Source organism: Meleagris gallopavo, chromosome 1 (assembly GCF_905368555.1).
Source record: "Meleagris gallopavo chromosome 1, MGAL_WU_HG_1.1, whole genome shotgun sequence".
Lineage (NCBI taxonomy): Eukaryota > Metazoa > Chordata > Aves > Galliformes > Phasianidae > Meleagris > Meleagris gallopavo.
In genome coordinates, this window is record NC_139404.1 from 165,217,106 (window position 1) to 165,231,053 (window position 13,948).

Sequence of the window (13,948 nt, forward strand, 5' to 3'; positions counted from 1 at the left end):
ACCCAAGGCAGCTGAAGAATCAATCTTTAAGATGACCTAAAAATCTGGCTCAGCCCAAGAATAAGGTTTCAGAGAACTGCTTTCCCTATGCTCAGCTGATTGCACCCAAGCAGGTTTTGGGGGCCCCTTGGCCAAGTCTCACTGCTTCTTGTTCTCACTCAGCTCTCCTGGGGTCATCTCAAGGAACAACAACCTGGGGCTGAGCTTCAAGGAAAGTCTTCGCAGATTTTCTTTTTCTCTTTTGAACAGCTGCCCTTTTTTATGTATTTCCAATGTAAGGAAGCTAGTTTCTCCTCAGTTTGGCTTTTAACTTCATTGTTGAGCTTGGCCTTGCTCCTGTTGGAACCCAGACCCTGATTCAGGAGGGCAGTTGCCAGTGTCTGCTGGAAACTCCTTGCCCTGGGATTTTCAGCCACGCTGTTTATTGGCCTAGCTCGGTATAAAGTAAATGCAGTCGGAAGTCTCCTGCTTACTCATCACAGCAGAAGAGTTTGGCCAGTGGCAAGTGTTTTTTGGTCTCCTCAAACACACACACACACTTGCAGCTCCACAGCTTGTTCCAGGTCTCCCCAGAGCTCCCTCCTGCACTCACTCTCTTGCTCAGCTCAGTTCCATATATCTGAAGCCATGCTGACCGGCAGGTCTGGAGCTGGGCGGACTTCCAGCCTCACGTCTCAGACTTGCAATTTGTTTCGGGTCCATTCCAACAGAAAACTCTCCAGAATGTCAAAAAGCATCATCCAAAGGAGAAAAGCAAGAAGTATTTCAACACCTAAGACGTGAACTTTTGTTACTACTCAAGATGCTGACTTAACGCTAAACAAGCATGCCTGCAGCCAGCAAGCTGAGTACTGCTATTCCACCCCACAAAGAATAAATAGTAATTAAACTTGTTTGTATTAATCTCAATACGTTTGCTGGAGCTACAGAAACCAAGGGCGGTAATTCCCAAATAGCCTCACTGGGTTTTTTCTCCAGCTGGAAGATAGGAAGCTGCCTTCCAGGCACTGATTTCTTCCAAAAGAATTAGGGAGAGGCATCTCTAAGGCACTGTGCTTATTGCAGTATTGCAGGTTTGGTCTCCATGCTCTCTGGACAGCTTCAGACAACAATGGTGCCTACTTCTCTTTCTGAAGCATTTACAAAGCCTTCAGAACGCAGACAATCTGGACTTGTCTTGGAATTACTTGCCAGATCTTGGCTATTGAGGTCACTTGATTTAAAGTGCTCTGAAAAATGATTCGGCGTAGAACAAAAGCAAAAATCAAAACAATTCATTCCAGCAGTATTACAACACAAGAAGCTGAGAAGTCCACTCTTTGTTTTGGTCTCAAGTGAAATTTTGGTCAAACGGAGTCTGTTTCACTGAGAGGCTTCAGTTTTGACAGTGATTGCTAACATCATCTCCACACAAAGTTCTGCTGCCTAACTTTAGCAACTTAATAACCAGCTCCAGAAGCTGGCTCCGTGGTTTCAAAGCAATTAAAACAACCCTGCAAAGAACAAATGCCCAGATTTGCCAACAGTGAAGCACAGTGTACTAAAATTATCGATGTGTTATCTAACATAAAGCCTTCAAGCTTTTAGACACTGTATTAAAGAACAGATGACAAAAAAAAAAAGTATAATAATAATCCTGAATATGCTCAGGCTGTTCTTTAAATGAAATAAACCCAGAACTCGATCTTATTTCTGAACATAAAACATTGTTACCAAATTTTGGTGAGCGAAGAGGGTGAAAAGGCCTATCTGCACATTAACATCAACTTCTTATGTACTCAACATTACTGCCTGGAAGTGCTCGAGACATTCAGAATGTAAAGGCAACTAGAGACAATTAAGCCACTTACAAAGCACCAGAATTAGCATTCCTTTTGTCAGATTCAGATAATTCAAGTGCTGTTCTGCCACAAAGGCTATCATCAATTTCTAATTTTAGCTTAATCCCTCAGAAAAAAAGCATCTAGCCTTTCCCTCTGTTGTTTGCTCATTAAGAATCCTTTTTAAATTACATACTGAAACCTTGAGAATGCAAACTACAAATTAAAGCTCACATTCCCACAGGGACATGCTCATGTAGTTGCTTTGATATGCTGATCCCAGGGAGGGTAACACAACTCTGCAGCAGCACAGCAGAACAGTGCGTGAACTTCTACACGACCTGAACCCAACACAAGGATTTAGCTTTAAGTCACAGAAAAAAAGATGGTCTATCCTGACTTTGAACCCACTGCCTTCTCATTTCCTCTGCTACATCTACTTATTCCCAAAGACGGGACCTCCCCAAGAAATGCATCTCTTCATACTTCTATACGCTATCGTGTAGAAAACTCTCTAACAACTTTATAATTAACCTTTACATTTGAAGTCAAATTCCAGCACCATCCTGCAAGTTGGATGCTTTCAAGTGCCTCCATCAAAGAGGGATCACTTTGTATTTAATTTCACCAGCGATGAATACTGCAAGTACCTGGGATTCGTATCCTTACCACCACTGGATAGGACCCACTGTAAAAGTGCAAACCCCTCCACTATCCCAGTTGCAAGCTACAGCCATGCCATATCTGCAGTCTTTCACTTGTAGGTTTAAATTTGGCCATATTAGAATCGTGACTACCAAAGAGGAAAGAAGTTTTTTGTTTTTTTTTCCAAAATGGAGGAAAACTCTCTTATCTTCATGCAGAGCTGAAGTCCTCCTCCACAACCCAAAAATGTAGATGTAGCACCGTGCATCAAGTTCACAATTTCAGCTCACAATTTCACAATTTCAGCTCACAAACAACACCAAAGAATCAAGGTAAGAGCTATGGGTGTGGAAATGAGGTATCCTTGGACATCCACAAGCTTCAGCCCGGTCTCATCATGCTGTAGATATAATGCCCCCACACTGGCCACGCTGAGCTGCAAGGTGGCTGCCAGCATGGGCGCTGCTTGTGCTCTTCTGCTCACAGCTTGGGGAAAGCACTCAAGGCTCCTGGCATTTCAGCACTGCTTCCTGGTCTGCTCATGCCAAGCCCAATTGCAACATGTTGAAATGACTGCAATTAACATTATTACAATATGCAAACAGTGATTTATCAACATTGTATGCTTTATTGAAAGTTGACAAGTGCAACAGTTAAATACATTGACGTGTTACAACTGTTTAGAGAACATGCACAAAAACATATGCATACTACTATACAGATCATATGCAAAAATTCATACTGGGAAATCAAATTTTTTTTTTCTTTTTTTAATTCTTTGCTAGCGGGGCTTGGTAATTTTTGGAGTGGTTTTTCCTGTCTTGAACCAAACTACAATGAACAAAGATTTACTTCAAGATAATCAGCAGTCAGGGAACTTCAGAAGTTACACAAACAGCATAAATCTGCCAAATTCTGAACAGTTGCGTAGGTGCATTCTTATTTATGTAGCATAAAAAAAAAAACTTCCCAAACTTCTTCAGATCAGCCAATGAAACAACTAAACCTCAATCTGTACAACCTAAATAGTTACAGTTTGCTATTTTACAAAGTAATTACACTAAATACACAAATATACAGTAGGCAAATAACCTTCATTGTAATTCTCCTATGACCCGGCTGTACGTCACCTACCTGCCTTCTATATATAATACAGCTTTATGCACCTGTCCACTGCTTCAGAAAACGGTGCAAATATTTGCACTTAAGGTTTCAGGTGACAGTTAAGTGTTAAACACTGAGTTTACCTTTCTCCCTCTTCCTCTGAGGTCCTAATGCACCGGTCCTCACTCAGAACTCAGGTGCACTATGGGGGTTGAGCCATCACTTTTGGTTTTTCACTCCAGTCTATTTCTTCACGTTTCCGAGCTGGAAAAGCACTTGTATGGGTCGCGTCACTGGATGAGCAGATTTAAAAACAAACAAACGAAAAAAAAAAATTCAGGCATGCAGCTTCGTTTCTCGGCCACCTGTGGAAGCTGCTCGCGTCCCAGCATCCTCGTGCTAATTGTCTGGAAGAAGTTTATTTCACTCGATCAACCTAAGAACGGAGCCTCCTTCGAACCAGAGGGGAGGGAGGCAGGAGGGAGGCAGATGAGTGCGGGGAGCCCCTCGCTGCAATGCGAGGTGCGGAGTCCTGCAAGATGCCGGGGATGGGCCGCACGCCACCAGCCCTTCTGCAGGCAGTCCAGAGGCCGGTGGGGTGGCGGTGCCACCCATGGCTACGCCGAGGGCCCCGAGCCCTGTGAAGCCGGCTGGGCGGGCTGCTGCGCCGTGCCCTGCGCCTGGCCGGAGGACGGCGGGGAACCAGTCTGCAGCTGCGCCTGGAACTGAGCGAGCTGCTCCGGGCTCGCGAGCGTTTTGAGCAGCGTGTTCTCCTGTTCCAGCTGCGAGTTCTTCTCTATCAGCTCCTTGATCTGCTCCTTCAGGACCTCCACCTCCTCCCGCACGGCGTACATCAGGTGGCTCTTCACCAGGTCCTGCGGGAACGGGCGGGCAGGGCGTCAGGGGGCGGCCCGGGGGCGCGGGTCCCGCCGCACACGTGCACCTCGGGGGGACGCGCAGGCCCCGCCCCCGCCCCCCGCCGCCCCGCCCCGAGCCCCGCCCCCCGCGCACCGGCTGCAGCCAGTTCTGGGCGCAGGTTGCCGCATTTCCCTCCCTCCCGCCGGCCGTGCGCGGCCGCGAGTGACGTCAGAGCGCGGGGTGGCCAATGAGCTGCCGAGTTATTTATAGCCGAGAGTTAAAGGCTCGGAGTTTGCCTAGCAACAGTCGGCGGAGGCTCCCGTGAGAACGGCTCCGGGCTGAGCTCCGCCAACAAAGGGCGGCCGGGCCGGGGCGCTCCGCTCCGCGTCAGGGCGGGGGGATGCGCGATGCTGCGGGGCGAGTTCAAAAAATAACAGCCGTGAAAGCATTAAAGCACCGAAAAATAATCACAATAAAAAGAATGAAAATAAAGTAAAAATTGGGAGGGGGAAAAAAAAAAAAAACAAAAAATCCACAATAAGCGAAGGCACCGCTCCCCACACCCCGCGACCCCCGGCGGTACGTACCATGGCCTGCTCGATCTTGTTGTCGATGGCTACCACGCTCGCACCGGAGGAGCTGCGGGAAACACAGAGAGAAGCGCACGGGGCGCGTTAGCGGCGGCGCGGGGACGCGGATTCGGGCGCGGGCTGCGGGATGCTGCGGCCCCGCGGACAAAGGCACCCGCCCGCCCGCGGCGCGTATTTACCTACTGTCGAGCCTCAGGGAGGAGCTGTCGGTGCCCAGCAGGGACGAGAGGAAAGAAATAGAAAAATGCCTCAGTTGATAAACTCCTAGATCCATTGCCACCGGTCTACAACATTGGGCATTCATGCGACCGCGGCCGGGAGCGCTGCCCTGCTCCCCGGGCACACGCGCTGGGCGGGGCGGCGGCTGGGCTGCGCGGGGCGGCCGGCGGCGGGGCTGCGCTGGGCGAGCTCCGGGGTCAGCGCTTCGCCGCGCCGCACAAAACCTGGCCATCCCGGCCCCCCCTATAATTTATGCGAGGCCGCCGCCGCCTATTGGCTGAGCCGCCGCGCGGGCCCGCCCCCCCCGCGCATCTCATTAGCCTATCGCCCCGCCCACCGGCAGAGCCCCCTCCTCCCCCCCCCCCCCCCCCCGCCACCCCGTGCTCCGGCCGGCAGCGCCCCGCGGCGCCCACGCGGGACGGCCCCGCACGCGTGGGGGGCGCGGAGATGCGGACGGGGGGGAGCGGGGGCCGTGCCCACGCCGGGAGTGTTGGGAAGAGGAGCGCGGCTCCCGTGCGTGAGGAGCTCTTAATCCCTTCCATTCTCCCACCCGCGAGAATGGAAGGGATTAAGAAAAACAACAACCGAAGTATTACGAGTAATCATTAGAGAAATACCAAATAACCAACAGTAAGGAGGCGCGGGGAAGCCCGCCCGGCGGCCCGGCCCGTGCGGTGGTGGCCGAGCTCCTTCCCGCGCCGACAGCGCCACCTATCGGCCCGCGGCTGCACCGCCGCTCCCCTGGGCACGCGTGCGGGGCTTCTGCACGCCCGCATAGCGCCCGCGCTGCCCGCCTGCTCCGCTTTAGACGCACACAGACTGCTCTTACGGCCTTCCACATCACACCAAGCATCGATAACTCAGGAAAACTAAAGCCAAAGAGAAAACCCACTTCGAGTGTTTACAGGACAAGACCTCCGGTCCCGTGCGTATCGCAGGTGCTGCTCTCAGCAGGAAGCTGAAGGCACCCAATAATCACCTTAAGGCCAAATATAGCACTTGCGTAGCTGCATCATCCACCCCAGATTACTGCCCACGCCGGCATCTGCAGCGACTGCTGCTCTGAGGTTGGCACAAATGATAAGTGAATTATCACCGTCCTGCTGCAGGACATCAGCAGGCATTTGCATTCACTTTTCATTGGCACATGTAAAAATAGAGCAGTGGCTGCATTCTAGGATGATTGCTGCTACTGCCACAATGATTGATCGTTATGAAATAAGTGGAATGATGCCATTTAATAATGACAGCAAAATGACATCATCCTCGGGCTAAATTAACAACAAACAACACTGCCCCCTTCTAATCTATATTAATAAATCCTCACGAACAAGAGAGATAGGATCCTCAGTCCCATTCCCACTTAAAGGCATTAACCATATTCCATTAACTTCAGTGAGCTTTCAGCAAATTCCTTCCTTTATTTTTAGCTGCCTACAAGCCTGAGCTGTGATTCAACAAAGCTGTCAGCTGCGCAGGACTGTGTACCCACACACGTTCTGCTCGTCCCACCCCATAGAAAAGGCAGCCTCAAGTGTCCCTTTATGGCTGGGAAAGCAGCAAGCTCCCCGATCAGCCAGGGAACAGCAAACACGACACGTGCTGCCTCCATCCCAAACATCTGGTGGAGAGGAGGAGCAAGACAGCACTCAGAGAATCATACAATATCCCAGTTTGGGATATTGGGACCCACAAGGACCAATAAGCCCAACTCCTGGCTGCACATGGGGTCACTTAAAACTGAAACCCTATATCTGAGAGCGTTATCCAAACGCTCCTTGAGCTCTGGCACTCGGGGCTGTGCCCACTGCCCTATGCAGCCTGTTCCATGCCCACCACTCTCTGGGGCAGAACTTTTCCCTAACCCCTCCAAAGACTCCTCCAAACTCCCCTCCTCCTTACCTGTTCATCGATTTGCCTCCCGTCCTGCCATCCCAACACGATACCAGCACACACTGCACTATGAGGCTGCCGTTTGGACTCGCTCGCTATCCCACAGCACCAGAAGAGAGGCAGGGAGGTGACCGTGGTGTCACCCAAAGCCTTCTCACCATCTCCAACGCTTCACTCAGGGACACGAGGCAGCATTTTAGACACAGACTCCCACAGGCTGCCCCTGCTCCTTCAGCAGAGCTCCTGTCCCATGCGCAGCCAGGCCACCCTGATGCACATCCCAGGGCACACAATGACAGACGTGTGCTCAGCAGAGCACTCAGCAAGGAGCTCATACTCAGGCACACTTCAGAAAGAAACTAGCTGCTCACATTGAAACATATGCCACAGCCGAAGATTTTTTCTTAGCAGACTTCACCACTTGCAGTGTACTAGCTCTGTTGCTCCCATTAAGTTATTTCCTCTTGTCTCAATCACGCTAAGCACTCCTTGTGAAGTGCTTTTCATTGTAAGCATATAATGAGGTGCAGCACAGAACTACTTTGTCTCTCCACAGCTCTTCTTTGGTACACCCTGGGTGCTCATTACAAAGCGCTTTACCTTGCAAGTACCTCATGAATGGATGCTTCCTTCAGGTGCCACCTCTGAACATCCCATGCAAGCATCTCCTGAACTCCACCTACACCTCATCTTCAGATTATGCCACAGAAACCACACCAGGAATCACACAAGCAATCCCATCACAGCACACCTTCATCTTATGCCATACAGACAGGCTGACATCCTGCAGACTGCAGCTTTCAACTAGAACAACAGAAAAACTCAGAAGGTTAAATAAAAAATTGGTTAATTACTCAAGAGAAGACATTAACTGGATTCTACAGGACAGTAAATGACAAAGCAGTATTCTGCTGTAATATTCAACAATTCAAAGGTTTATGTTAACAGCAAGCCCTTCAGTATTAAACTTTGGGAAGCTGCTCAAAGTAACAACTTAGAGGACAGTCTGGCTGCAGTTAAAATCAAGGGTTATTTATTTCAATAGACCATGACATTTTCCCCATCTCAGTGAGGATAAAAGAGTTAAGAAGCTGCACAGAGAGGTTTTCCCCTCAGTAAGTCAGATTTTTTTTTTTTTTAAACACTAAGGACCATGAAAAAAAGCAAAAACATTCAGAGAGTCTAAATTAAGAACACAGAATCTCAGCCAGCTTCCTCTTCCAACTCGCAGCTATGATTTTTCTTTAACGACATCAAGCCAAGGAGAACTTATTGCTCAGCTCCAATGGCCAACAGGTACTTTATCTTCTGGTTTGACTTCTGCAGATTGCTATGCCCATCTCTCTAAGCAAAACAGCACCGAATACCAAGCAGTTCTTCCATTTTTCCAATGTTTTTTCTCCCACAAAGCGATAAAGATATTTGCATCTATAATTTGGTTTCTGAGGAAGTTGGTTTTACACCTAAGAAAAACACAAAAAGGGGGGAAAGCTACGCAGGATCTTCTGCTAGTAAAGTGATGTACTCCGTGTGTGCTTTCTTTGTTTTGTTGTTGCCAGATGTGCAAGCAAAGCTAAATAAATATTCAGAGGAAAGAATACATATGCCCCACTGGGATTCTGGAAATAACCCGGCAGCATCTCTGATTGCAGTACACACACAGAGGCATCCTGCTGTGCACGCCGCATGGGAGGCAGCAGGGTGCATTCAGAAGCAAGGAGAAAGCCATAGAAGATCAAAAGATGAACAAGGAGTGGTGCTCACTTGGCTCCTCTGAGGATATCATCTTTCTTTTTTACAGGGAACTAATTGCAAAGTCAAACCCAGTTGTTTTAATGAGAGAATTATAATGAATCTACTCATTTTAATGTTGGGAAAATAAAATATAAGGTTTGTGTTATACTTGGATATAGACAGAGAACCCACTCCTACTGCTCAGAGAGCGCTCTGCAAGAAAATACGATCCACCTTACAGCAACTCTGGTGCTGGGAGAGGGACTTGGGACATTTTATGAGCTCACCCACAGATAACTTACTAGCAGCACAGCTGGGATAAGGACTCTGTCCCACGTACATCCAGTGGCTTCTGTTTCAATTTCTCAGAATCAAGCAAGGTTTATCATAATCCAAATCCTGAAACTGGAACCAGTTGCTACTCACCACCTATCTTTCAGGAAATACACGTTTGCAGGAACACACAGTCTGGGAATCAGTCTTCACTAACTCTGTAATCCAAGCTTAAAATTACAAAGTGTAAAGTATTTGCTTTAATTAGAAGCCCTCCTTAGTCCTGCTCTTGACCAGAGACTGCAGCAGAAAGACATCCACCATGCTAGCACCTTGTAAGTTCCACATATCTAGGAATTGTTTTCTCCCACCACCAAAAAAGCTGCACACAGCCTCACACCTTGCTGCTGCAATCCTCACAACGGCAGAGAAGAAAAACATTTTGTGCTGTAAAGCAGCATACACGGAAAAGTCAGAAAACGTCACAATTTTAGGTTTCACTACTATAGCAAGTGGTTTGGCAGTGACACAAGGAGTGCTTGGAAAGCCCAAGTTCTCCATGCTTAACTGCCAGCAAGGGCTGACTGGGTAATGGCCAGGTCTCCAGGACAGTGTGACATCCCCTGACCCCAGCTGGCACAGCACACTGTGATCTCATCATCATCTTCAAAACCAAACAGCTTATTTCACCTGCGACTGAGAAGTGCCACTTTGTGTTTGTGTTTGTTTTTAACTCTTACTGCTCATTTCCCTTCAGGCTGCTGAAAAGTCACCTGGCCACAGCCAAGTCACACCTGTGGGAGCACTAGCTGGTGCTGAGTGGAGGGTGGGCCACAGACCTTATTCCTTTCACCTCCCTTGTCCCTAAGCCCTGCAAAGCCTGTGTCCCTTACATTTTTATTTATTTTTTAATACCACTAATCCTTTCCTTCCCCTTTCTTCCACCTCCTGTCCTTTTTTTTCTAATTATGCCCCCTGAAGCTATATTGGAAATCCTGGACAAGCTAATAATTCAGTCACACTCATCAAGAAGTTATCTGGCCTAACAGCGGGCATATACTTCTCATGGCACACTGTTTTTCCTTTGATGGTAACACTTCAACTCAATGCTTGAAACCAAGCCTGTATTTCACACAGAGATATCTTATGATACCTTCTGGAGACCAAAGTTAGTTGTAGAGATGATTACAGTTCTTCCTGCAACTTGCATTCAATGCTGCTTTTCCTCCTCACCAGATACACCGATAGGGCTTCTCTCCAGATGTCCTACACTCCCACAACTTCAGTCTCTGGTATATTCATACCTGAATGGAAACTTTCATTTACAGGAACCAAAAACCAAGTACCTCCACCCATTCAGGAAGCAGGAGGGAATTTCCACAAACATGCAAGAAATATCAGATTTACTGCGCAGTGCACCCTGAAGACTTGCTCTCCTCATCAATCACCGAGTCAGGCATCTGCTGAACGATGCCTTTTTCCTGCCCAGCCCATGCTTTTGTTTTCCCTTCCTGTGGGAATGAGGACAAGAAGAACTGAGTGCTGAGGATCAGGGGGCACAGCTACAGCCAGCACAGGGAAAGTGATCCAAGCACACCTTCAGGGGCTTGGAAGCACAAGTCCCACTGACTCACAACTGCAAGAAACCTCGTAGTACTTCCATTTCAGTTTTCTGTGCTGAAGGAAGAAATTGTGAAGCGATACTGGTATAGAAGAATGCAAATACCTGCAAGACCTGAAGACTATGAACTGAAGAGAAATAAGTTTTTTGATCCAATCAGACTTCGCCTTGGGGCTGATCACTCTATCGCAGCATTTTTTCCCTGCAGTTCTGCCTCATGTGAACCAAAAAGGAGCCAGAACACAGATGTGCAAGCTCAGCATATTCTGAATGTGCCCCTGTAGCCCCTTCCAGGCCAGAGAGTGCAAGAAGCCGGCACAGGTTCACGTAACCTACAGAACAAAGTCTAGAACACAAAGACCTCACTCTCCTTCAGCTGGGGGCTCAGCATCCCCCAGTACCCTACAGCTACACCAGAGGAACAGAGGGATTTCCTACAAAGCTCTCAGTTTACAAACTGGAAGATGGAGACCTGTAGAAGCAACCTGAGCACTGACATTTAGCCACCCTTGAGCCAGACATTCTGCAAACAGCAGAAGATAAACTTAATCTTTTAATACACAACTTGCGAAGGAAAGATTACAGCATATTATTTCATGCATATTCAACACCTGGGTAATCATCTTTGCGCAGAGCTGGCTGAGTTTATGAATGGTGTCCTGCTTATGAAGCAGTCCACTCCATTCCCTCAACACTGCTGATGACACTTTTCTGGTAGATACCTACCTAAAATATACTTTGTAAGCTATTTGAAGAGCCTTTTGCACAAAACAAGGTCTGAACTCATTCCTATATGGTACCAGGCATGAAGCAATTACATAATCCTCCAGAAACCAGTCATTGAGATGACACCTTGAATCTTTATGGCTGAAAAAACAACCCTCCAAACAAAAACCCCACGAAAACAAAACCAACTCCAGCATCAGAAGGGTGAGATGAGCAACCCACTTAGTCATGCATGAGAGTCCAAAACAGCTCCTGGGTGCATTTCCTCAATCTCATGCACCACTCGTGCCCTGCAAGGTGCAGAGCAGGGGAATTCCTCTGTCTCTTCCCTACTGCTGCCCAATGCTGGAGGCTCTGGGCGGGCAAAAGGATCCATCAATGAGTATGTTGAGTACAAGCAGGCACGACAAGTTACAAACAAAAATATTTGTAAGTGAATGTTTGAGTCACAGGGCAGCACTGGTGCAGCTGAGTAGGCTCCTGCCTTCAGTTCATTTGCCAAAACCTGTTTCTCAGCTCCGTTTCTGCAGAGTTCAGCATTCTGAAACAAGCCACTGAAGAAGAATCACTGAAATGAATCAGAGATTGGAGTTGGAACTGACTTAACACCAATGGACAGAAAGATGTCAGCGTGCCTGAAACAATCCTGGGAAGGACTGAGATCTGGTTCAGGTAGAGGGAACAATTTCCTTTAGAGAGAGAAGTTTAAGGGGCTGTCAGATCTTTGGGTTTATGTTTACATATTAGAGGGCATCCACTTAGTTTCTGTCTAATGATGAATTAAAGCCGTCCTTTCAAAACCAGTAGGAAGGGCCAGCCCAGAAGTACGGTGGGATTTCTATCCACTGATGTGTGACAGGGCCTATCACCACAAAGCCCGAATGCCCTTCACTGAGGTACACTTTAAACAAACTGAAGATCCTCAACTCCAGACAACAGCAACTGAAATATAACAGCACAAGACATACTGAAGCTTTTGACTCTGCCTTCAGGTGTTTTTTTTTTAAATGCATTTTAATCAAGCCACCACCTTAGCAAACCCAGCAGTTGAGTCCTGCACTCAGCATTCCCTTCATCCAAAAACCACTGAGTGTTGCACCCTGAGAACTCAAAATAAGACCTGGGATTTGTTGTTCTTAGCAAGCTGCAAACAACTTCAGCCTCCCAGAAGTTGCTGTGTGTAACTTGGAGAAGGCCAAATGCTTCCTTGGATTTGGCCTACACATTCAGTAGGGTCGGTCTAGGAAGGAAAATAACTGTACTTTGCAATATTAGCCAAAAACAACTGCAAAAGTGGTTAGGAATTTTTCCTTCATTTGCAACCCATGGTGACAGTCATAGTCTTAACCCAGAAAAACAATCAGAGCGCCTCTGCAAGAGAAATAAAGTCAATAGCACCATGAGAAGCAAACAGGAAATGGCTTGCTGAAAAATAACAGAGCATCCAAACTGCCTGTATGAAGCCAGTATGCTTCAGAGGTGTCACAGCATACTGCTATCTCTATCAGTGAAAATTAGGTAAAGCACTCCAACAACACAGAAAAGCTAAAACAAAAAAAAAAAAAATCACACCCCTCTATTCTACCCTATAGAATTACAGAATGGCCTGGGTTGAAAAGAACCACAATGATCATCTTGTTTCAACCCTCCTGCCATGGGCAGGGTGGCCAACTGTTAGACCAGGCTGCCCACAGCCACATCCAGCCTGGCCATCACACGTTTTCACTACGCACTGTGTGATACGACGACTTCTGGTAGGAAATCACCTTCTCAGAACTACATTTTTTGTTCAGTAACACAGTGACAGAGTTTGTGACTGCATACACACATTGCTCAAATATAAAAGACTCGTCATTATTTTCAATTGCTATTATAAAAGATTTCCATTACACTGGTTCCACAGGCATCCAGATGAATTAATGTAGCATAGCTGAACAACCATCTGAAAGCTCATGCGTATTTTCAGAAACTGTCAGCCGCAGTAAAGTATTAAAACTTAAAAAGGAGGCTTTCCAAGGTATGAACGTCTATTTTTTAAGAAGGCAGCATTCACAGAGGAAAGCCATTCTCTGCAGGCACTCACACAAACAGCGTGACAAGGCGAAACGCATTAACTATCCGTCAGAGGTTTCTGAGAGCAAGGTGTGGCATAACAAGAGCACCAGTGCGGAGGTCTGAAGCTATGAGGAACACATTCTGTGCTTCCTCCCACCACAGGCTGTTTGCCTTTTGTGCACACAACTGTGCAATGTGCAAAGCGAGGTATTTTCTCCCGCAAAATGTATTTTAAATCAGGAGCGTAAAGCAGCTCTTCCCATTCACTGAGTTACGTGATATTTCTTTTAAATGCTCGAAAGGCATCAGATCAAAATAAAATGTGCATTGCACATTTCATTACGTGCAAAAGAAGGTTAACAAATGTCATCTGCAGAAGAGCAAGCTGCATTTCATCACCTTTCCAAGCA

General features: G+C 47.4%; 1 protein-coding gene across 4 annotated transcripts in view; it reads right to left on the minus strand.

Moving 5' to 3' along the window:
• Positions 1 to 3,073: 3,073 nt before the first annotated feature.
• Positions 3,074 to 13,948, minus strand: part of TSC22D1 (TSC22 domain family member 1) — an 80,677-nt gene continuing 69,802 nt past the window's right edge. For 2 of the 4 annotated variants that reach the window (XM_085215822.1, XM_085215821.1), the window contains 2 exons: positions 5,015 to 5,066; positions 3,074 to 4,444 (listed from right to left, as the gene is read on the minus strand). In XM_085215822.1, coding sequence (XP_085071948.1) covers positions 4,187 to 4,444; positions 5,015 to 5,066 — 310 coding nt within the window. In that variant the 3' untranslated portion in view covers positions 3,074 to 4,186. Of the gene's footprint in view, positions 4,445 to 5,014; positions 5,067 to 5,196; positions 5,513 to 13,948 lie in introns of those variants that run through there. The other 2 variants (XM_085215823.1, XR_014880989.1) reach the window with 2 other exon arrangements.